Raw genomic sequence first — 25,854 nt, forward strand, 5'->3', positions numbered from 1 at the left:
TCTACATATACTTTTTGTTTCTGAGCCCTCTTCTCTTTTCTTGGTTAATCAAACTGTCAAAATTATAACGGTCAATCTAAGGGTACAAAAATGTCATAAAGTATTACTATACGATGCTTTTGAACAAATTTTGGCATAACGTACCTGTGTCGAGAGCCGTAAGCGGCTGTATATGGGGAGGTTGCGCGTGCGGCGGCAATACGTGAGGCGTGAAATGCGAGGGAGTCGGCAACAGTGGTGGAGGATAGTGCCGGCCTAGAGCTCCCCATTCTCCGCTAGGTAGACCCGCTAACTGATGTGCTATGCCTGGAGCAATAAAACACAAAATGTATACGTTGTCATAAACCAGTTAGTACAACCGTTTTAATATTTACTTTTATTAATTGTCAAGACGTTTTTGCTACCATAATATTGATGTTTGTGCAAAAATTCTACTAGTTATTATTATTGATACAAAGATCGAAAACGCAAAAAAATCCTTCGATCGGATAAAAACATTATGATATTCACTAAAAGTAATTATTGGGCCATTCCAAACTGCCGTCAGTTGGGACATTTTGACTCGTTTTTTTTTTCAAACGTTAATAAGTGTCACCCAACCATATTTAAAATGAAAATATCACGAAGCCAGAAGAGCATTTAAATCGCAAATATTTATTTACATAAATTTATGACATTATTTTTATACCCTCAACTTTTAATTTTTTAAGTGTGACGGGTGATACGCCCACGAAATTCGCCTTTTTGAGTTGATGGCTTAACTGCCAAGATTGAGACAAATAATTAATATTTTGTTCAGCAAGATTTTCATAATTGATATATGTTTGTTTAATACATAATATGTTTTTTTTTATTCATGTGCTAAGATGTGACGGGAAGATCGGACACCATTTTGTGACGGGAGGATTCATTGGGCATATTCTAGTGATAAAATTAATAGCAGACTGTGTAATTTATTTTTTGCCCCACGGTGTCACCTTCGCTGGAATGACCTTTTGCAATTAACATAGTTACATCTCTGTTAGCCTTCTGGTAGGTTGAGAGAAGAAAAATATCTTACATCAAAATCTTATAGGCTCGATCAGTAGCTCAGTTGGTAAGAGCAGGTAAGAATCGCAGCTACGTTGACAATAATAACAACAAACTTTTTAATAAATAAATAGATACACACGTACACACTCATAGCCTCGTACTAGGGAAACCGAGTCGCGTGTGCTACGGGCACTCATGAATAATCACAAATTACACCCAAACTCACGAGACAAATAAATGTAAACCATACAAATATTTATCCCGGCCCAGAAATCAAATCCGGGACCTCTAAGTGGCAAACCAGCATGGTAACCGTTCGGCCACGGGGACAGTTTATTATTATAATTGAAGAAAATACACTTCCGGACACAATTCGAGCCACCACGCATTTTCATTATTAAATGCCCTAAGCTTAAGCATTGTTTGATTGATCAAAAACTATTATGCAATTTTGAGACTAGTATACTAAACGTCTTTTCCATAAGTCCTTCCTGGGAATTTAGGTTTGCAAAACCGGGGGAAAACATTTTTTTCGATGATAACACTATTTTTGTATTCTAGCCCTTCACTACAAAAATGCGAGGTGGCTATCGAATTAATATATATTTTATCGAATTTCGTTTTAAAAGATTTATAACAAATACGAATCAATGACATAGGCTTAAAGTTAGTAGAAAAACCATAGATATAGGAAAAAAACCTAATAAACTACGTACGGTCCTGATAACAAGTCTACCAATAAAACAATGGCGCTAAGAGTTATCAATACACGCTCCACTAAAGATAACGACCGCTTAGCACAGTCGTCAGAATATTTAAATAATGAGGAGGCAAGAGACGGCTTTCTCGCCCTCCCGTCGCCGTTTACTCCTTATCTGCGTCGCGGCACTCCTCAATTGTTGCAAAACGGATTTGGCCTCTCGCAAACACAAATCGCAGAATCAAGGCGGATTTGCTAGGATCTCTATTTATTTCTTCTCTTCTTCTTCTTCCTGTCCTTATCCCACGCTAGGTGGGGTCGGCACAACATGTATTTTTCTTCCATTATATCTATCAGCCGTCATCTCTATTTATTTCTATAACAATTTAATAATAATAGTAATAATGTAAATTAATCTAAAAATTAAACATACCTATTTTTCATTATGATTTTACTAATCAACTTTGTTTGTCAGATAGTTCTCTAAAAATCCGCTAGATGGCATTGACCTTTTTACTTAATTTCTGCATCGAGGTGTTAAGTTTTTCTCTCGAATGGTGATCCTTCTTTCCAACAAAAAAAGAATCATCAAAATCGCGTAATCGCGACACATGTACACAAAAAAAAATACAGTCGAGTTTATCAACCTCCTCATTTTTTTAAATCGGTTAATAACTCGTACCCGTATAATATAGCCACATGTGATTATACATCAAAAGTGATTTTATGATGTCAAAGTTATAAAAGTAATACGATCTACATGAAATAAAATTATGAATATATTAAATTTTATAAGGGCGCCTTCAAATTGCAGAAGCGTAGATGCTTGTAGATTGTCGGTGCTTGTGTAGCAGTGCTGCAGTGGCGCATGTTTGACGCGTCTGCGGCGCCGCAGCCGCTCTTCTAAAGTATCGAACCCGAACAAAATATGACATCATTTATAAATAACTTATGCAATTAATAATAATAACGCACACACTCACCATAGCCACGCACTAGGGAAATCCTGTGTCGCGGTTTCTATGGACACATACATAAACAACCACAAATTACACCCAAACTCACGAGAGAAATAAATGTAGGCCATACAAATATTTCTGCCGGCCGGGAATCGAACCTGGACCTGGACCTGGACCTCTGTATGGCAGTCCAGCATGGTAACTCGGCCACAGAGGCAATTTCAATTACTGAATATTTGAATGATAACAATAACTGCATAAATAATAATAATAAATCTCTTTAATGATTCTTTCGTTACATGACATCTGTAGGTTTTATATTTTGATAATTATTGACATTATTTTAATAATAATGGACTGCTTTTGACATTTATCTTCACTTAATTTTTGTCACGTTTTTGACATAATAACATCATAATTCACGAAAATATGTTAGGAATATTAATTTTTTGTCGTAGTCTTTTCTTGTCTTCAAACATTACTTTATCCAATTTGGCCATTAATTAATTAATTGAATGATAAATTAAATTGTATCTGCTTGACTTCACTATATTCATGTTCTTTTTAATGTAAATTTATATGTCATAATTGTAATCATTAATGACATAGCGTGTGTAGGAGATTAATACTTAAGTTATGTCATTTTAGTGCCCTCACAGGGTTTATGTGCTGGAATACTATTATGTAACACCTCTGTTAATCCACATGAATAAATGAACTATGAAATATTACAAGTGTCCAGTTTGAAGGCGTACTTACTCACCTAAAGTTGTCGCCAAGTTTCGTTCGTTTAAGATTCTCTGTTGAAAAGTTATCATTTTACAGATGTGATCTTATTATGCCAAGAGTGCGAAAAATATTTTAAAAAATACGTTAAGGAAGTCATAAATACGCATCTAATGATACTATCAAAGGGTTTGTACAAAAATAGGAAATGTGTTACGGCGTCATAATTTCCAGTTGACATTTTTAAGCGCATAAATTAACGAAGTTTGTCGGCGCACCCCGTATATACGGCTTAACCCTTTAGCACCCACCTTGGGTAATTCCCACCCCGAGCGACCCTTTCAGCAATAGAATAAATTACATGCCGTTTTATGTTGCAGATACCGTCGCTGCGAAAATGTAAAACACATTATTTTGAATCCAACCGCTTAGCCTTTATAGGTGTAGTGCTTTATGACTCAGTACAATTAGACGAGCTGCTTTTTAGGATAAGCCCGCTGGCTTTGCCGAAAGACGACTTTTACGATAATTATTTGAGATATTGAATCTGAACGGGTTTTAATGACGTTTATGCCCTTTCAAGAAGGGCGATAAAGTTTACAATTCATTGGTATCAGTTTTAAGCAGTACAGTGTGCTTAGAGGCAATTAGTGTTATTCCAGTGTAGAATAGAAACTTTTTTAATTCATCTTATCACACATGGATCAAATATTGTCGTAACTCAAATATGATAGAATTGAGAAAAGACGATTCGAAAAAAAAATACTTTTGAACCTTATTGCTAATAATGGAATTGTTTTTATTTATACATGATGAAGGTAAAACCCAGTAAAACCACATAAGTGACATTTTCCACAAAAAGTCTTTAGTTTGTATAGCTATGGTAAGAAAATCACTATCTTTCTGCACGTTAAACTCAATAACAAAAAAACTTAATAAGAGTTTTATCTGCAGAAAGATAGTGAATTTCTTACAACTGGTACATAATTTATAGATTTTTTGGGGAAAATGTCACAAAAAGTCTTTAGGTTGTATTACTATGGCAAGAAAATCACTACCTTTTCTATAAAAAAGCTATAAACTTAAGAAAAGATTTATCTGCAAAAAAATGGTGAATTTCTTACAACTGGTATATAATTTGGAGATTTTTTGTGGAAAATGCCACAAAACTCTTTAGGTTGTATTACTATGGCAAGAAAATCACTACCTTTTCTATAAAAAAGCTATAAACTTAATAAAAGATTATCTTTAATTTACTTAACTGCCTCCGTGGCCGAACGGTTACCATGCCGGACTGCCATGCAGAGGTCCCAGGTTCGATTCCCGGGTCGGGAGAAATATTTGTATGGCCTACATTTATTTCTCTCGTGAGTTTGGGTGTAATTTGTGGTTGTCTACGTGTGTGTCCATGGCACCCGCGACACAGGGTTTCCCTAGTGCGGGGCTATGTTGAGTGTGTACGTTATCTGCAGAAAAATGGTGAATTTTTTACAACTGATATATAATTTGGAGATTTTTTGTGGAAAATGCCACAAAAAAGTAGAGTTCCTTATGAAAGAGCTCGTCCAGGGAAGTACTGCCACCTTACCTATTTCTCCCGTTGAGCAGTAATGTGAGCATTACTACGTTTCGGTTTAGAAGGTTAAGGGTGCTGGCAAAATTACAAGCACACGGTACTTGTCAACTTATGTCTCTGGTTGACTGCCTCTCAGATCTTTACGATTTAAAGCTCTAAGTGGCACTGCAACTGCTATGGGTAGGCGTGAGTCTTGACACTAGGCTCACACCTTCTTCGTTCCGTCATTCATTGTCATAAAAAAATAATAAAAAAGACAGTTACATGTTCCATAGTCACTAGTTAACTGCAGTTAAAGTACGGAAAGAAACCTATATTTAGTGAATAACCACGAAAGTCTTAAATCCATACGTCTAGTTTGTTCTCCGTACCCAATAAAATACCTACATCGTTTGTAAGAAAACTTTTCCACCACATGAAAAATGTTAGGCATTGTTTCATTATTTATTCCCCGTCGGCAGCAAAGGGCAACTCAGACGATTTGCATTCGTTAAGAACACAACATTCTTTGTGTTGTGTGCATTCTGTGTAATCGGAGGTTACGTCGACTGAAAGATCTAAATCTACGAAAAGTAGAAAAATCATACTGTCTATATTTTGCACAGCTTTGTTTCGATAGAATAGAATCGAAATTTGTTCGGTAAAAATTACATTACATTTTACAGGACAATAGTAATGAATAAGAAGATACAAAAGTGCTATTACACATACTTTGAGTTAAACTTTCACGATTTTCACACATTATATGATTTTTATTTGGAACTTAATCACGTATAAAACATATTTTAATCAGTCCCATTGAGACCATGGACGATGCAATACGTCCGAAACGTCGAGGTACTTAAAATATGTTTTATAAGTCCCGAATGAAAAATCAAATAATGGTATTACACAATAGAAATTTTGAATGATAAATAAATATAATCTCTCTGAATTATTATTTTCGTAGCAATTCAGCTCTTTGTGAAAGAGTTCCCACAAGGGAAGTAGTGCCACCTTACATTACAGGCGCATGAGACTTGTCATGTCTCAGGGTAATAGACAGTAGTAGTGTCCCTCAGACCTTTGCGATTTAAAGCTCTGAGTGGTAGGATTTGAAATTTACTTGGTTCCATAAAAAAAAATAAAAAGGTTCCAATAAGACCATAAATATATTAACAATTTGTTGTACAACTTTGTAATATTTCTATTTTTGTTTATTACTTTATTTATAATACGAAAGGACAAAACGAACAAGCCGCAAAGATCTTAATTAAGGTCACTTCCACTGCGCCCGTCAACCTGAGACATAAGTTGACAAATGTGTAATGTCACTGGACGAACTCATCCACAACTAGCTCTACTTCTACTAAAAAACTGCTTCTTCCTGATACACAAATTATTAGCTACGTTCTAACAGGGAACATTTATTGTAAGTTTTAATACGCTTTTACACATTTGGTAATAAAAATACTGAATATTGAAAACAGATGTTATAACACATTGTTACATCTAAATCAAGGTATCAACGTATCATGCCTAATTATAAACCAATTGAAATACATAATACGAAAAATAAATAACAGAGTGTGCGCTGTACTGTTACGGAATCGGTCATCAAATACGGGTTATTAAACTTTTAACTTTTCTTTTAATAACAATTGGTAACATATTAACACAAATGACAAAAATAATAGTAAGCTGGTAACATTTAGGGTAAATTTTACCGTTTTTTCGTTCCGTTCCACCGTTCGTTCGTTCGTTTTTTGAAAATGAAATTTACGAACTCTTTAAATCTGTTTAAAGAAATAAATTTCAAAATATACTCCTTTAAACAAGTATCAAAACGACGCATTCGACGTGGTATTGCGGATTGTCCGCATCCGAAGACGTGCCAGTCCGCTACATTGCTCCGGACGGCGGCGAAGGGGTTTCTTCCGACTTTGAAAAATCGCACCGAGAGGGTTGAAGCCAAACATTTTAATGCCATTTACTAGATTGCGCCTTGCATTTTTTCCAGCCTCCGAACAGCGCTAATCCGCGAAGACGACTGGGATTACCGGGATAAAAGTGTTCACGTTTTAGTGTGATTCCGATGGCCCGGGATTAGGGCGGAATTTTTTAACGACTATCTAAGACCCTCGTGGTGATTAGAGAAAAGGGTTGGGAAAAGCACTTTACCGTAATTATTTTACATTTCTTCGAGCATCACTCCGGGGATAGCGCTTCAACGAGTTCCCTTTTTCTTTTGTTTTGGGTACCCTGAATTTTATATGGGGGCAAATGGACTTCCTTTACCTAGAACCCATTCATGACGTCGCCTTAGCCATATTTACACCAAATATTTCGGTGTTTGCCTAAACTATTTCAACCCCTCGTGTCAAAGAAGATGACTTGTAATCGCTAAAACATGAGTTGTCATTTCTCTGAGAAACCGCCGAGTTAAATTAATTTTCATAATCCCACGCTTACAGCCCGCAAATTCATATAAATGTTTACTGTCAAGTAGAGACGAAAGTTGCGCTTTTGCGTAAGGTAGGCGCTAAATTAATAGGAAGGATACGATAAGAAAGTTTGTGATTAATACAAGTTTGGGCATGGAAAGTTGTGCAACTTATCATCGGCGGTGGCGGGAGGAGGATAGTGTGAGGGCTCTGACGTCACAAGCGGGAGTTAGCAAGAGTGATGCCCTCCGTACATCATAAGGTTAATAAGAGGGCTCGCGAACTAACGACGCCGCTTTGTCAACGCGCCTTAACCCGCCGCCATCTTGCGCGCCATGTTGGATTTCAATCTGCTTAACGCTTAATGAATTTGCGTCTATTGATTTTGTTTAACCCCTTTTTGTTTTGCTTAATTAACCTTTCGGTGTATTAAAGTAGCTGCGACACGAGGGTGCCAGACGCTGAAGGTGACTCGAGATGTTTACTGTTTATTGTTTGTCAAAGGCGTGACAGATTTTTAATGATTACGTATAACTTAAAAGACGCCCTTTTGCCGCAATAACATTGCAATTATAGAACTTCTTCATCATTCATCACGAATTATCCAAAGAGAGAATAATAGTATCGCATAATTACCCAGCGTTGTCGTTCGCCGCCTTTTAGAGTTAATCGGCAGACATGTACATCATACGAATTCATTTGCAACCGTTTAAGAGCGCTATAAAAGCGCGAATCACGCCATACAAAAGGCTGTATGAGGTGGGTGGGACATTTAAAATTTACAAATGCGTAATTATGCACCCGCATTGTCGCGCGGGCGGGAAGGGTTACATTCTCACCAGCCGCACCACCCCTCAGCCCCCAGCAATCCCGGGCTTCCAGCCTAATGCTATATTTAATTTTCTCTAAGGCTCCCTCATTAATAATGCGAAGGCTGCGACTTCAAGTGACGCTCACACGGCGCGGGCGCGCGCGACGAGAGATGCACGGATGTGTAAAATCTCCAAAGCGTCTGTCACTGTATTTTGCTCTCTCCAAATTCTAATTAACTGCTGGAAACTTTGGACTTATACAAATTAACTACCACTGCTTACCATTATTAGTTATAAATGTAAATTTAGATAGATGCTCCGTGAGGTCGGGAATTATGTACATACATACGATTAGTCAAACATTTGCCTGTTAAAAAACGAAACAGGTAACAAAATATTTTTAAGTTACAACTTTTTTATAAAAAAAAATCGACCTCACACGTTCGTGGAATTACATATATTCGCCAAGTTTTATTGAAATCGGTTACTGGAAAGTGCGCGAAGCCGATTTCATCCCCTGGCTTGACACCTTACAGGTGTAATATTTTCTTTAAACTTAAATGAGACCAATAGTGGCGTACACTCTTTTCAACAAAAAAAGAAGCATCAAAATCGGTTCCAAAAATATCGATGTTATCGCGTAACATAAATGAAAAAAATGATCGTGATCAAGTGAAGATCGTGACGAAGTGATCACACGTGATAAATGATTTCATGATATGAAAGTTATAAAAATAATACGAACCTCCTCCTTTTTTCAGAAGTCGATTAAAAACATTTTAAGATTTATTCTTACACAAATATTAATAAAAATGTTATTGAAAACTTGTGACCATAAAGCTCTCTCGCCTTCTTTCCTCTATTTTATTTTAATTCTACACCATTGTAGAACGCAAATAAAGAATATTGAATATAGTCTATATCGAGCCGTGACTCGATTATTCTATTTTTAATTCACATAGAGTTAAAATTTGATATTAAGGTTTTAAAAAAGAGCAGAAGTTATTTCAGCTTATGTTAGTCTATCAATATTCCTATTTTGTAACTTTGTTGCATATTTTTGTAACCACATCGTGAAACTACAGCCTAATCTACAATGGAAAATTTCACAATTTTTTTTCAGATCTGATTGCACGTATATTTCTCGTGACCAAGTCTCATGTGCCCGTAATTTCACCAGCACCCTTACCCGTCAAATCCGGAGCGCCAGAAATAGATAAGGTGGTAGTACCACCACGGGCGAACTCTTTTACAAGGAGCTCGTCCAGGGAACTACTGCCACCGTTCCTATTTCCACCGCCAAATAGTAATGTAAGCATTAATGTGTTCCAGTTTTAAAAAGTAAGGATGCTGGTGAAATTGCAGACACGTGGGACTTGTAAGTCATGTCTCAGAGTGACGGGTGCAGTGGCAGTGCCCCTAAGACTTTTGCGGTTTAGCTCTAAGCTCGCCCACCACTTGGTATCATAAAAAAAAGAATTCGAAACCGTTGAAAAAACGATGTACACTCGATTACGGATCCGAAATAATAGTTTCATTTACGCACACCAAGGCCTAAGTCAATCTGCGATGCAGGAGGGAGTCAATTGGTGTAGTGCCGCTTCACGTAAATCGATTTGGTTTTATAATATCAATATCAAGTGGCAAAATAGTAAGTGACACTCATTGCGCCTATTCATAACAATTGCATTTCTTCATTGACTTACAATTATATGGATGTCGGGTCCGCGCTAAAAAGTGTCCGAACTTATAGCGCGTTAAAATCGTATACAGAGCGTCATTCACGCTTTAGTCTTCGTTTGTTCGACTGACAGCGAAGCAAGCAAAATTAGACAGTACTGCGATGACATTACAATTTAAATTCAACGTTTTAGCTTTTTCATATTCCTTTACATGTCACTACGTTTAAATAGGTTGACTTGGGACATTTTTTTCGTGGTTTTTGTATTAGACCCGTCGTCCATTTATTTGTAAGTCAATGTATTTCTTACATATTTCTTACGTCACCTTCAGACATAAGTTGACAAGTCCCATGTGCCTGTAATTTCACCAGCAACCTTACCCTTTCAAACCGGACCGCTAACGCTCACTGGTATTAAAATTTTCAAATAAAAAAAAACATTATCGCTGTCTTGTAACATGGGACGAACATACCACATCCGTTGCTTATGCGATCGGAGGCAAAAGTTGTATTTATGCTTGAACGTGAGTACAGATAATTTATCATGATTTCGCAAGGGTTACGGCTAAGAGGGCAGCGCAGGCAGGCTCGTCACTCACAAGGCGCGTTACTTATACCCGGCAGTCGTCACAGACAAACGCGACTCGCGAGCCGAGGAATTTACATATTGAGGAGCCGCTTGAATTGTTTCCGTCCTTTTAAACGTTCGCGAGAAATTGGAATACTTCGCGAAATGGGCGCAGTCAGCAATTAGATTGCTCTTTAAGTGTACACACAATAATGGGCCCTGTAGTTAATGTTTCCGCTGTACATAATATCGAAATTCGTAGAACGTAATAATTTGATAATGCATGTCGTCATTTCAGGAAGAAGATAAAAATGTGATGTCAAATATTTTTCCTCTTTGTCATAACTAACACATTTGCTTTTCGGTAACTTTCGATTATTTAAATATCGGTTTAGCAACAGTTTAACACTTGTAACCTACATACATTATTATAATAATATATAATATTTCTGCAGGACGCTATCTGGAGTCCTTTACCGGGAGCAGCAGATATTATTTGCTAGTTTAAAATATAATAGCAAATGGATTTTATTTATGTTTTCATCATTTCGTAATCTATAAAAAAATGTTTATTTTTTGGTATTGTATTTTAAATTGTATTAATTTTCATAATGTATTCAATATTGTAATTTACTTGATACTGTTTGCTCATTTAGCTTTAAGTCTTACTATTGCCTTTGAGTTGGCTGTAAACAATATGTAATAATAATAATTGAATATCAATTCAATAAAAATTTAATTAATACAGTGAATAGCGACATCTCTCGCCAGGACTGGTAGCTGTAAAGGTACGAACTGGGTGATAAATCTGTCAAAGATTTCTCATAGATGGCGCTACGACTAAAAAGTCGTTGAAAGACCAAGTACAAAGACACGACGCAAGCACATAGAAAAATTCGTGAGGTCCGTTGGTTCGTCCCGTGGCTTAGTTGGTATAGCGTCTGGCACGGTATTCAAGAAGACGTCGGTTCGAATCCGACCGGATCGAAGGAATTTTTTCTGAGTGCTATTTCTGAGTGTTCGATCTTTGTATTAATAATAATAACAAACTAGTGGAGTAATTTCACAAAAAATAATTGAATATCAATTCAATAAAAATTTATTTCATATGTAATAAATAAATAATACAGGACTATTGTATGAGCCGAACACGTTATTGTCATAATCACTTAAAAACAATATAATGTAAATAAAAAATAAGCTATTTAAAAATTATTCTATGAAAATGTATATTCCATTGTTATAATTTACATCCGATTAAAATTTTGAAATAAAGACAATTGTAAAGTAGAAAAAACAAAATGTTTTTACATTTTGTTTAGTTCAGATAGTGGTAGTGGCAGTTTTTTAACTGCCACTACCAATATCTGATGAGTGGGCCGCAACCGTGCCCCAACAAATTTGTCCAAAACAAATATATGTATGTCAACATCTGCACCATAATTCACGCTATTGTAGTTGGAAACCACCCTCGACATCGTGGAATCGCTCATAAAATATTGGCACCAAAACTGTCATTTTGCTAGTAAAAATACCGTCAATTGCGCTGATTTTACTTAACAATAAAACTGAAACTAAACAAGATATAGAAAAATCGATTAGATGGGATTGCAGATCTCGTTTTGCTGGTCCCAGATATGTTAATAACTCAATTTCGCTAAAATGTCAATTATATTAGTTATGATAAAAGGGTGGAAGTCTAGTGTACACCTTAAGTCACGGGCAAAACCTGGAACTGAGACACACAAAACCGGAAAGTTCGGCACGAGCGAAAGGAGGCCTATACTAGTGATATTGCGGAAGTTCCGCACGCATTTTCACATCTAGTTCCGTTTCTGCTTGCACAACTTTTATAACAGAATTTTAATCGGAAATGTATAATGTTCTTTTTGGATTTCAGGTGAGCGCGCATACTGCGACGCGCTGGGGCGTGTGCTTTTTAGCAGTTACGTGCAATTATGAAGCCAAAAACAAGCCCTGTTTGGAACCATTTCGTTGAGAGCTTTCTATAAAGTACAAATACATACTATTATACACACTTCTGCTTCCGCATCTGCTGCCGTATCCGTTTTCGCCAAAATTTCTTTTCGACATCTGTTTCCGTTTCTGTTTCCGTTGCTACACTTCCGTTGCATCACTAGCTTATACCCAGCAATAGATGATATGGGGTTAAAACAATTAATGAAAAAAATTGAGTTAGAAAACTGATATCAATGTAGTTATAGATGTTAATCTAAGTCAACGAAAGTCAGTAAGTTAATTACAACTACGTCTTTAAACGTTATATTGAATTTACATACTAATGAACACTTTAATAGAATAAAAGTCATCCATCGATCGAAAGGTACAAAATACTGGCTGACGAAAACAGCTGTACAAAGTTTCAATTCTAGTTATTGCATTTACAACCACACCTGCGTGATTTAAAACTAGGGAATTTCCTGTACTATGAGTATTAGAGCAACGGAATTCACTCTGGGGTACATTCCAAACACCCAGACCAGAACCAATTTAGAAAAGTTCATTTTCCAAATGGGTTCTACCAGGAATCGACCCCGGGACCTATGGATCCACCGTCCACGTTGTTCACCGTTAGGCCGAGGTCGGCAAAATAACATTAAAAAAACTTGCAATTATGACTTCATGTTGTATATTGTGATTGACATAAACAATTCTTGTTTGAGAATATTGTTCATTCATTTTGTGTTATAGACGTCATTGTCTTGACGTTAAAGGCTAGGTCGCTAGGCTTCAGAAACAACCCTCTTTTTGCCTTAGGGGTTAATAAAGAAAATATATCGCATTTCTTATACTACACGGAGCCAACACAACTGTACCACATGTTACAATATTGGTTATGGACTAGAACTGGAGCCAATAAACTAAGAAAAATATATGGTCTTTGCGTGGCCGAAATGGAGGCAAAAGTCGAGGCTAAATTTGTCCCCTAATAAAATATAAAAGTAAATACGTTTATTCTATGTATCATTAACAGAAATAAAGTTCTTTATGTCATAGCGACGAAATAAGGGCCGTCCATCCATGGCCACTCATCAGGCAAATGGGCCTTATATCACATTTAAATATCAAGTTTCGTTTGCGCTGAAATCACAAATGAGAAAGCTCAAATAGTACAGCGCCAATAGCTGACTTGTGTGTACGTCTCCGTAAATTCCAAAAATATTCTGTATTTATTGTAATAAAGATAATATCTCTGAACAATGGCGTGCTGTTCCATTCGGTGGTGTGGGAAAAATTGCGAAACGTCTAATTACATAACAAACAGAATTACATTTCATCGGTAATTAAATATTAAATTTGTAATTTTTCAACTTTCGTCCATTATAGCAAAGCTCAACTTAAGCTGGTCGATTTGAAGTGAAACAATTGACGACACCCGACAATTGTTTCGAATTCGGGTAGGCCAATCGGAGCGAAATTAAACGGCATTTCGTCTCAATTTCATTGTATCGAACATATATGAAGTATTAATTGGTGTAGTGAAGAACATTACCTACACCGCATATCTTAATCTGTAAGTAGATACTTACAAAATTGTTCTAAGTTATAAAACAAACATCTTTTCAATCTATAACTAAGTGTAAGTATCTATACACTCGCACTGAAGTCAGAGTGTACACAGGAGGCAAGGAGGAACGTAATTGTGTTAGAGCCCTTTGACACCCACCCTAACTAGGTTTGTACGACACTTGCGTACGGCGAATGCCTATTTCTTTGAGACTAGGTTAAAGGAATAATTATTAATGTAAAACAAAATTAAGTTCCGACTTAAATATATCTATTGGTGAGAAGGACATTAAAGCCATATTTTAGAATTTACATATTGTTACAAACATTGGTTTGGAATGCTGAAAATCACGCAATGGTAAAAGACATGGACTTTGTTCTTTAGTTAAATACATTATATTTGCCCTTAACATTTAAGGCGAATCACGGAGGAGACGCGGGAAAAACTGTTTTGCTAAATAAATTAAACAACGATCTTATAAACAATATACTATTAACATTGACTTACAATTATATGGACGTCGGGTCTGCGCTAAAAAGTGTCCGAATTTATAGGGCGTTAAAATCGTATACAGAGCGTCATTCACGCTCTAGTCTTCGTTTGTTCGACTGACAGCGGAGCAAGCAAAATTAGACAGTACTGCGATGACATTACAATTTAAATTCAACGTTTTAGCTTTTTCATATTCCTTGACATGTCACTACGTTTAAATTGGGTTACTTGGGACATTTTTTTCGTAGTTTTTGTATTAGACCCGTCGTCCATTTATTTGTAAGTCAATAACTATTAATGTTATTGTCTAAAAAATGTGCTAATGTGTTACACGAAAGGATGTAATTTATGCAATCATATCAAATCCTGAAATCGGGCAAAATGATAACAATAATAACGAGTACACTAGCACTAGGGAAACTTTGTATCGCGGGTGCCATGGACACACACATGGACAACCACAAATTACACCTAAACTCACGAGTGAAATAAATGTAAGCCATACAAATATTTCTCTCGGCCCGGGAATCGAACCCGGGACCTCTGCGTGGCAGTCCAGTATGGTAAAATGGTGGTATAATGAAAGCCTAAAATGAATTATTTTAGAACAAAATATGTAATAATGTACGTATTTTTATATAGAGATATTTCTCTGTGAGTATTACAGAGAACGTGCAAAATTTTGATTGTTAACTAAAGCCGTATTAGTTATTGAATTCACATTTATCCCTAAATTTGCAAATTGCCCAGCAGTTTAATGCACGCGCGCTGCCCTGTCAGTCGCCATCGGGCGTAAAGACATAAAAGTGGGCCTTACAAATATTTCTCCCGACTCAATAATCGAACTTCACGAACCAATAAATTTAGTCGTTAACTAATAATTACATGTAATTAAAAATAATTCCATTATTCTCAATAACATTAGTTCAGTTTTTTTTTAACTTCCAAACCGTATTATCTCAATTCTATATTTTTGCGTTACAACAGTGTTTAGGTTTCATGTGCGACATTAGTTTGTTCTTATACGTTCTTTAAAATATGAACCGCGTATTACGAGTCCAATGTTTCTTACAGGTGTCAAAAGAGGGTTGAAAATTGGTAATTAATTGTTTCGCAAAAGTTGCGGAGCAAATTAAATCCCCGGACGTCGACCGGCGGCAAGTGACAGCGGTCCGGCGCCTGACAATTTAATAATGGGGCACACCGGCAGCGTCGACAAGTCGCCTTCTGCACTCCCCTCATAGAATATTTTCGAAATCCATCTACTTCACACTTATATTTAACATTAGTCGTCCGATTTAGTTGTATTTCGTCGGTGTTTTGTAGAAAGGGCGAAAGCGCCATTTCGAAAACGTATTATTATTATTTTAACGACTGTTTAAAAATATTTGCTTCCTGTTTTAAAATTAAATTTTGGTTTTAAAATTTAAATTTGAAAATAGGACATAAGTATTTTAAAACAGTCGTGAAAAACTAAAACATGCTCCCCGGATTCTTTTTCAAAATGGCGCTTTCGCTCTTTTCACAAAACACCGACGATTTATCCCACTTGTAGGCTTACTGTCTACTACTAAGACTACTGCTTTGTAAAGATTAAAACTTTTTACGCTTTCGGGAATTTAATTTCAAAATATTCATACCCTTTGCAGAAAAAAGCGTCATGAAAGTCATGAAGATAATACCAACCTTGAAACAAAATTATATACATCTATCGCACTGCTCTTACAATAGTGTTGTAACTCAAAATACGTGAAATACGATTATACCATTTCTGAACGTAAAATTTGTTTCTTTACACGTCAATAAAATCATCATCAGTCATTAGAATACTGCAAAAAACCATGAAAATATATTTACTTAACCCAGAATGAGACAAACGTTTTGAAAGCAAGTTCTGGATAAAACAATCCTTACTCAAAAATATGAAATTATTTTTTACTTTTATTTTCAAATATACTTCTATTAGGAAAATAGGAGATGTCTAATAAATTATAAATAATCTTTCACGGGAACTTAGTAAATAGTTTTTCAGCTATTCTGAATAAATTCAAAACTAATTCTTCATTCAAAACTATTCAAAACTCTTTTTGAGTTAATAGACTATTATATTAGTAGTGCGATATGTGAAATTTTACAACACTCCTATTTAAACATAAAAAGATATCGACTAATTTCATTCGTAGAATCTTGAAACCGTTGTTCTGAAAAGTTGCAATTTTGCGGATGTGACCTTATTACACCAAGAGTGCGATGTACTTATTTCATAGTTGGATGATGATAAGCAATGTGCTAACTTACAAAAACTCGAAAATTCAGATTTTAATGCGATAGTGTAGATTGTCGTTTCGTCTTCTTCTTTATCATCTACTTAGTCAGTGGCAGTAGGTACCTTACGTATAAGCACCGGTAACGTTATAACTTCCCCATAAACTTTCCCAAGTAACATACTATAACTTAGTATTTGCTTAAATTTCGCATAAGTGTACCTTACTTTTTAACCGACTTCAAAAAAGGAGGAGGTTCTCAATTCGACTGTATGTTTTTTTTGTATGTAGGTATATTACGCGATAACTCCGGTATTTGTGAACCGATTTTCATGATTCTTTTTTGTTGGAAAGAGGGTATCTCCATAGTGGTTCCATTTAATTTTGAAGAAAATCATCCACCTCTAAGGGTGGCTGTTCACGCATGAAGATTCATATTTATAAATAGCGCCAAAATTTTATTACAAGCAGCAATTATTTTAATGGTTGATTTTGCTATTCATAGGCGTTTTTCTCTCTCAATATACTTTGAGAAATGAGAACCAATTTTTATAATATTTTAGTGGCGAACTAGGGATGAATCCGGGTTTGCGCACTACCCGGTAACCGATTTCAATAAAACATGGTAATCATATGTAATTCCATATACGTTTGAGGTCGGTTTTTTTAGTACTCTGTACTGAGATTATTGGAACAACAAATTATTGTTATTACTAATTTTACTTTTTTGTTAACTACTTAGTGTTTATTTATTTATAAGTTGTTAGCCATGAATAAATTTTTAAAAAAAGACAACATCCCATACGTCGCTCTGATCCCAAATTAAGTAGAAGCACTTGTTGTTATGGAAATAGGAAACAACGACGGTACCATAAACACCCAGATACGAGACAATATAGAAAAGTTAGTATAGGTGAAGAAAGTTCTAAAATCTCTCACTAGATGTCATTAGCGGCACCGATTGTCGAGAAATCATGTACAAAGATCTTTAGCAAAAACACATACGAGAATTTCGATAACTCGATAACTTGACCCGTAGCTCTGTTGGTAAGAGCAATAATATGGTGCAGAATGGTGGTGGGTTCAAGTCCAATCCGGTAAAAAAAAATTGTTCTATATGTTCGATCTTTGTATAAATAATCATAATAAAAGTTAGTTTTCTACGCAGACCTGGCCGGGGATCGAACCCGGGACCTCAGAGATGGCGATCCATTAAAACCGGTATGCAAGCCACTCGACCTCGGAGGTCATCAAATCTTTTTCTATTCTATTCAAATTGTATCCTTACCTGATAACTTGAAAGGTAATGAACCCATGAGAGGGTCCGGCGCGAACCGTGGCCCGAAGTGAAAAGGATGGAAGCCATGGTGTCGAGTCTTGGACCGTGGTTCCCTCGGCCCGTCCACCGTCACCTTGATAGCTTTTTGATAGGTCGCTACTTGAGGAGGACTCGTCGCCAGGGTTATTGACAGCGTGAAGGACTTGCCTGGTGGACAAAACATAATAGTTCAAATCAGAATTGTTGCGAATATCAGCATCTGCATCGGCATCCGCATTCATCGATGATGATATTCAATGCGGATGTTAGAGTCGTGACGTGACCTAAAACACACAATGGAATAAAGTACAAACCTTCCAGAAATAGACTATTAGCCGAAAAATCAGCCACAGAAATCTAAATACATATGAAGTGTCCAAGGAAAGAATGATGCAATTGGCTTGAGGAGAATTTTAGTAAAATACTTATTTTTGATACAAGTGCTAAAAGTTGGTCATTATTTACGAGTCTCGAAACTTCTTGGCGAGGAGAAGTGAGGGTCAAGACTCGAGACAAGTGAAAATTACAAATCAAACGATGTTTTTTAAATTACATTGAAAGTAAAATAAAACAGTATTTAAAAAAACTCTTTTTATTTCTTTGTCTGATAAAAATTCAGAGTACAATGCAACTGTTGCCAGTATTCAGCCACATTAAAATTACCATTTTAGTGGCGCGGCGCGCAGCGGTCTCTCGTAATACACACCTCCGGTCATTGTTAATACTCAATCAGCCATCTTAATTATATATAAAAATATATATTCTTAAATATATATACAACCTCTTTATTTCTATGTTTAAGACTTCAAACAATAGTAAATTAAAAAAAATGGGAAAGTAAAAAGGACTAGTGCGAAAAATTCAACTTTCGGCACGATTTGTAGAACGAAAAACACCACGTTTTGAGGAACTGTATTAAAAAATAATTTTTAATTTAGGGAACTTTTAAATGTTAGTAAAAAAGATAGGCACAAATACTACAAGAAATAAAGTCAATGCAATGTATGTACCGCAACGTATTCCATTTTTATTAGAAAAACATTTTGGAATTCATTTTTAACTTTTCTATTATTCAATCGCAAGCATTTTTATGACTAAAAGTAAAAGCTAAATTTTTACGATATCAAACCTTATTAAGCCTTTTTCTGATCTATGCAAAATGCGCTCAGCGTTTATCGAACTGGATATTAACTTAAAACGTGTCCTAAGTAACTTTGATCATTCTTTCCCTGGTCTCTACATATTTATTTGAATTTCTGTGAGCTCAACTGTTGTTTACAGAATATAACTTTGATAAAACTCCACGATTAAGTTAGGCAGATTTATAGTTTTCATACAGACCAATTCTTTTGTCACATGTCACGAAATCATTGAAATAATTTTTAACACAACACCAAAAAAAACTTTTTTCATAAAGATATATTCAGTGACGATAGATATTTTTCGCGTTTTTTAAATACATAAAATAAGCATCCGCTCACGTTAAGGTCAAGAAATCAGTATCCGCATCAGCATCTGCAGAAGTGTAAAAAACCTACATTAGTAACAACCCTGGTTCAAATCAATTTCATCTACATATCTATGTCCCTTGTCTGAAAGGAGACCCGTGCTCAGCAGTGGGACGTATAATGAGTTGATGATGATGGTGATAATCTATGTAAAGTCAACAGCATAACAAGTTATACACTTTTGTTCGAATATCGCCTCCAGTGCCACAGAACAAGATCCGTCTATGTGCTGCTCTCTGCACTTAAAACTTGAACGTAGATCTGTTTCGTGTTTAAAGTAGGATTTGTTTATAAGATCATTGGTAGGAATAGAGTTCCTTGTGTGACGATGCGACCTCTTACATCGTCATCCCACCGTTTTATCGCCATTTTCGAAGAAATAAATACATGTATTTGCGAAGAAATAAATACTTTTTATTATTTATTATTATTAAATATTAAAATGTTTTTATGCACGTTTTATAACGATGTAACGCGTTTGTGCAAATACATGACACAAATTTTTGTGGAAAAGTTCAAAATGTTGAAGCTACCCTAAACAGTTCCTAATACGTCACGAAATTTATGATAAACCTCTACTAGGACATCATCAGGCTGTCAAGGCTACACTGTAGTGTACAACCTACAGGACATGCTTGGGCGGTGTCAGCAGCCTACACTTGTATAGACCTACTTACTACCTGTCTACACCGCCAAATTCCGATTTAGTAGGATGCTGGCGAAGCTATAGCTTATTATGGGACATGTCAACTTTATTATTCATTATTTTGTGATTTAAATCACAAAGACATAAAGCTTTGAATGATACTGCAATCGTAATGAGAAGGTGCGCTTACCACCAGGTACTCGACTTGTTCGTGCCGTCACTTCATATTAAAAACAAAAAAAATTGCGTGTTCTTCGGGGTACTAGTCTGCTAATTCACCTTTTCACCTTTATGGTGAAAGAATTCATCATTGTAACACATGAATATCGGAGTAAGTTCTCTTTAATCTTGTATTTTTTAACGCATACCCTCATAGCCCCGCACTAGGGGAACTCTGCATCGCGGGTGCCATGGACACACACATAGACAACCACAAATTACACCCAAACTTACGAGAGAAATAAATGTAGGACATGCAAATATTTCCCCCGGCCCGGGAATCGAACCCGGGACCTCTGTGTGGCAGTCTAGCATGGTAACCGTTCGGCCACGGAGGCGGTTAAAATGTGTATGATACAATAAGTGTCCACCCCGCAGTGGACCAGTTTGTCGCGGCGGTCTCTGGATAAACAAATAAAATAATAAATTAATAAAACCCTCTAATGTAGGACTACCCATACCTAACGTGACTATTTTTTTTTTCCCTCAGAGCGGGACGCCCGTCAATATTTTTTGTTTTTAAAAGTAAAACACACGTTTGTGGTTGTTAAGACATGCTTAACAATAAAAAAAAATAAAAAAGAACTGAAAATGTTTAATGATCATTAATTTTTAGAAAGATCTAATCTTGTGTAGTCTGCGCTGGCTTTATATATTGTTCTAATAAAAAAGCGAATTCGTCATGAAATAAAAAAGGATACGCTTTTAAACATCCAAAGAAAGAAGTGAGAAAGAAATAAGTGTCAGTGTTGCGTTATATATTGTCTAAATTCCGATTCCAAAGGCAAACATCGTGGCGGCACGCGCGCATCCGATGGACGCCACAAATCAGTCGCGAGAACCCGACGCATACCGACACATTCCAACGCATACCGACGAATTTCAACGCATTCCAATACATTCCGCGATCCACGCTTGTCGCTTGCTTGATGATCTTGCCACGTGCTCCAAATGTTTCACGGGATTGTTGAAACCAATCCTCGGAACCCAATTCGAGTAATAAATTCTCAATGGTAATGCAATAAAAATATGGATTCTCAATAACTTCTTAAGATCCAAAAAACTACTCAACGTATGTGTGAATGTAATAAAAATATAAATACATGCTTCAGGCTAGGTAACTAACTATTCTTGATAGTCGTCTTCACATAGTCACAAATTCATTTAGGGACCAATCAACCCCGATTTTTAATCGGGGTTTAACCCAATTCTGGTTACAATTCCATACTTATTACAAATTTTGACGTACAAAATCATTATACCCTCACCCTTCTAAACTGGAATGCACTAATGATCACATTACCGCTTGGCGGCAGAAATAAGTAAGCTGGCTGTACTTGCCTAGACGATCTTTCACAAGGAGCTTTAATGCTGGTTAATGAAGAATGCTAATATGACAGCTTTTTTATGGTTTGACATATCTTTTTTTTATTTAATCAGTATCATTCATTTCAATTAGCTATGATAGATTATAAAAGAAACGTCAAGAAAAATACCTGTCCATAATTTTATTCTCACTCATTAGTTGGTCTCTACATATATTTTTTTTTTGTTTTAATAATAACGCACACATTGAACATAGCCCCGTACTAGGAAAAACCCTCTGTTGCGGGTGCCATGGACACATACATAGACAACCATAAATTACACCGAAACTCACTAAGAGAGAAATAAATGCCATAGAAATATTTCTCCCGGCCCGGGAATCGAACCTCTGCCTGGCAGTCCGGCACCGTTATGGTAACCGTTCAGCCACGGCAGTTAATATTCGTAATATGCATATGCGTAACCTTGGTATAATAAAGTCACATGTGAACATACGCCAAAAGTGCTTTTATCATAATGAAAATCATAAAAATAATACGAACCACATAATAGTAATTTGTTATGCAAGGCTGCAAAGTTGCGAGAGTACTTGTATTGAAGCCTGAGCAAGGGAAGGAAGCTAAGAGGGTTCAAAAATAGATTCTTGAGCATTGCGAGTGTTTCAAAGCACGAGAGGCAAAACAACTTTGCTGCCGAACGAAACACACAACTTTTCATCTCACTATAACGAGGAAAATGGTAGACGGAAGAAAAAGCAATTGAACTATAAAACATCAGATTTTTTTTAATTAGAAAAAAAAGTTTATCTTCGGATGCGTTCTGAATTTACACCTCATCAATTTTTATTCTTGCTTGTACTTTTATTTTGTGTGATTAAGTAATTATTGAAATTATTTTAGTTCTACGACGAATTAAAATAAATTAATAAACACAATTAGTTATTATTGTCAATTTAATGTCAACAATAATAATATATCAACGGATTTATATTACATAAATAACTAAAGTAGGACAAATCGAGTAGTTGAATAAGTTTGGTGCACCACAATCCATTGTCAAGTTCGAATTTCAAAAACCTTTTCCATACTACCGTGCAAAAAACGATTTTGCGCGCATTTCTATGGCATTTCTAATAAAAAGAAAACTTTTCCGAGCTAGTGAGGTGAAAAATAAATTACATATGTGTGAAATTTTATACCTCTCCTATTTAAGCATAAAGCTATCGACTAATTTCGTTTGCAGAATCTTTAATCCTCTCTCCTGAAAAATTGTCATTTCGACTTTAATACATCAAGGGCGCGTTATGTCGTGGATATTGTAGTCGGTGTTTTGTAGAAAGGGCGAAAGCGCCATTCCGAAAAATTTTTCAGGGAAGCATGTTATACGTTTTAATGGCTGCTTTAAAATACATATTTACATTAGATTTTGGTTTTAATTAAGTTTTAAAATTGAATTTCAAACAGGACGTAAATATTTTAAAACAGTCGTGAGAAACTAAAACATGCACCTGTGAAAAATTTTTGGAAAAGGCGCTCTCGCCTTTTTTACAAAACATCCACGATAGCATTCATTCCAAACGATACCATTTACGTGTTGCGAATAATTCTTCTACATTATTACCATAAATCATACCTTAACACCGTATGAATCTTAAACAATTACCGAATTACGTGTGACGTAAGCGGTGTCGGGTGGGTTACCGAGCTGGAATGGCGGCGTTACGGCGCCGCAGGCCGCAAACGCCGCAACAGCACTCGAGCCGTTCCGACAATCAGCGTCAATACGCGAGAGCTAATACTGCGGCCGAATGCGGCATCCTTGTGGCCCACAACGTCAATCGCTGCCGATTTGGTTTCATTTACACACCAATACTAACGGTTATGTGTTTTGGAAAATAGCAAACATTTTAGCATCGTGAATGTTGTTGTGTATATTACACAACAGTGCAGCTTTCTCTCATTTGTGTTAAGGTTTTTAGTGTACATTTTTTTTACATCAACTAATTTAAAAATCTTAAAATTTTACTTTGATTCGTATATAAGAAGATTCTAGCATTCCGTCGAATCGACAAGCAAAACAAAAGAGAGTTTAACATTTCCAGGTTGGCGAGCGGCCAGAAGCCGCGGCGGTGCCTCGGCGGACCATGAAAACGACATAAACAGCGCCCGCGCCCCTCGCTCATCCCTCGCACACCCCCTCGACCCAAAATGAGCGGCCTCCCGCTTATTTTCATAAAACCCGCATAAAACCGACGCAACCTTAAACAGAGAGACCAAGAAATTGTTTTCCAGAGCCAAATGTTCGCGAAGAAATAAACAATTGTATTGTCTTGTGTATTGCTGCGCTCTATATATCACCCTATCCGTTCGAGAACAACAAAAATAGCGTTGACACGTCTTTGCTGTCGTATCAAAATCATGTCACACAGTTTGCCTATTATTCCTCACAACACTTTCGGGACGAAACAAGCTTTCCAAACTAGATAATAATATTATGCATGGTTTGTGATATCTTAATGTAGTCATGTGAGTTGACCTCGGAGCTACGCAAATGGATAAAGATAGGTGACTCGTAGACATAGATACATTGCTTGAAGATTTAATTATTTTTTGTAACTGGGGTTTTTGGAAGCGTAAAAAGGAGAGCTCAGTGTTCTAACTTTGATTTTAAAAATGTACTGAACTGAAATCAGAGATTTTATAATAAGTAAAAAAAGGGAGATACGTTAAGTTATACGTACGTGCCGCAACTAGTGCTTTCAAATGGCACCAAATTGAAACGTTACAATAATAAGTGCGCTATGAGGGTAAGTAGTTTGTATAGTTTGTACAAAATTACATAACACATAATGACATCCTTTGTGTTTTGACCATAGATATAGTTTTGACCGATTGTCTCTGACATTTCTGACATTCATCTTCTGGGTGCAACGCGAGACTGAGTTGGTTAGTTAATAAGCCAACTTTTATCATGCCATCTACCTTTTTTACTTATAATCATTGACTTACTTATAATATATTATTTGACTGAAAGTGTATACATACAAAAATAGGCAACGATTGGGAGTGGTCGATGTAAAGCCAAAACAGTCGAATGAAATTGATTGAAAGCTGGTTTGTGTCTATCTACTATAAAACATGTTGTACAGGTTTAAATAACGGAATGTTGACTTTGTAATTTCTCGATTTCTAATTTCCGGATAATAGGTAAACAAACTTAAAATACATATTACTTATACGATGAGGGGGGGAGTAGGAGACTGCTCTGTTTAGAGCTACTTCATTATTGTTCAGACATTTAGTGCCAGTCGAGTTCTTTGTGAAAGAGTTCGTGAGAAGTACTGCCACCTTACCTATTTCTGACGTCAAGCAGTAAAGGTGCTGGTGAAATTACAGTCACATGGGACTTGTCAACTTAGTCTCAGGGTGATGGGCGCAGTGGCAGACCCCTCAGATCTTTGAGGTTTAAAGTTCTGAATGGTAGTGCAACTGCTATGGCTTGTCAACAAGCTTGTCGTTTACTTGGTATCATAAAAAAAATGAAAATGTTGAGAGTGTGTCTTTGTAGCGGCATGTACAATATTTCTCAGTTACGCACATTTGTGAATGTTTAGTAGAACAAACTCTCGCTAACGCTGAAGGAAAACATTATGATGAAACTTCCATATACAGAAAAAGGTTTACAACCTATGACAGTTTCCTGGTTTAAGAAGACTATGGCCTAAATCATCTTCTTAGTTTTTTTATAATAATAATCAGTTATTCTCTTCCTTTCTCATACAATTTTAAAAATACATTCAAGTGAGAACTTAACGGGAGACTGGTGCCCAAACTAGGTAGACCCTATGTCTTGGGACACCAGGTCTCCGACCCAGAATCATATTTAAATCATATTAAGGTAAATTACATACTTACTGAAAAAGAAAAATAATAAAAAAGAAAAAGTACTATGAAATAAGGTTGATTCTAACTTAAGATAAGGTAAGGCTGTGTGCGGGTGTTAGTGTACGTGTTTGCGGGTGTACTAGCGTGTGTGTGTGTGTGTGTGTGTGTGTGTGTGTGTGTGTGTGTGTGTG

General features: G+C 36.2%; 1 protein-coding gene across 1 annotated transcript in view; it reads right to left on the minus strand.

Annotated features, from left to right (window-relative positions):
* Positions 1-25,854, minus strand: part of LOC113231410 (runt-related transcription factor 2) — a 57,187-nt gene that overhangs the window by 534 nt on the left and 30,799 nt on the right. Inside the window, exons 4-5 of the mRNA XM_026465720.1 lie at positions 18,051-18,248; positions 145-306 (exon numbers count right to left, since the gene is read on the minus strand). Of these exons, the coding sequence (XP_026321505.1) occupies positions 145-306; positions 18,051-18,248 (360 nt within the window). The remainder of the gene's footprint in view (positions 1-144; positions 307-18,050; positions 18,249-25,854) is intronic.

This window comes from Hyposmocoma kahamanoa, unplaced genomic scaffold (assembly GCF_003589595.1).
Source record: "Hyposmocoma kahamanoa isolate Upper Pololo Valley unplaced genomic scaffold, ASM358959v1 65, whole genome shotgun sequence".
In the NCBI taxonomy this organism is placed as follows: Eukaryota; Metazoa; Arthropoda; class Insecta; order Lepidoptera; family Cosmopterigidae; genus Hyposmocoma; species Hyposmocoma kahamanoa.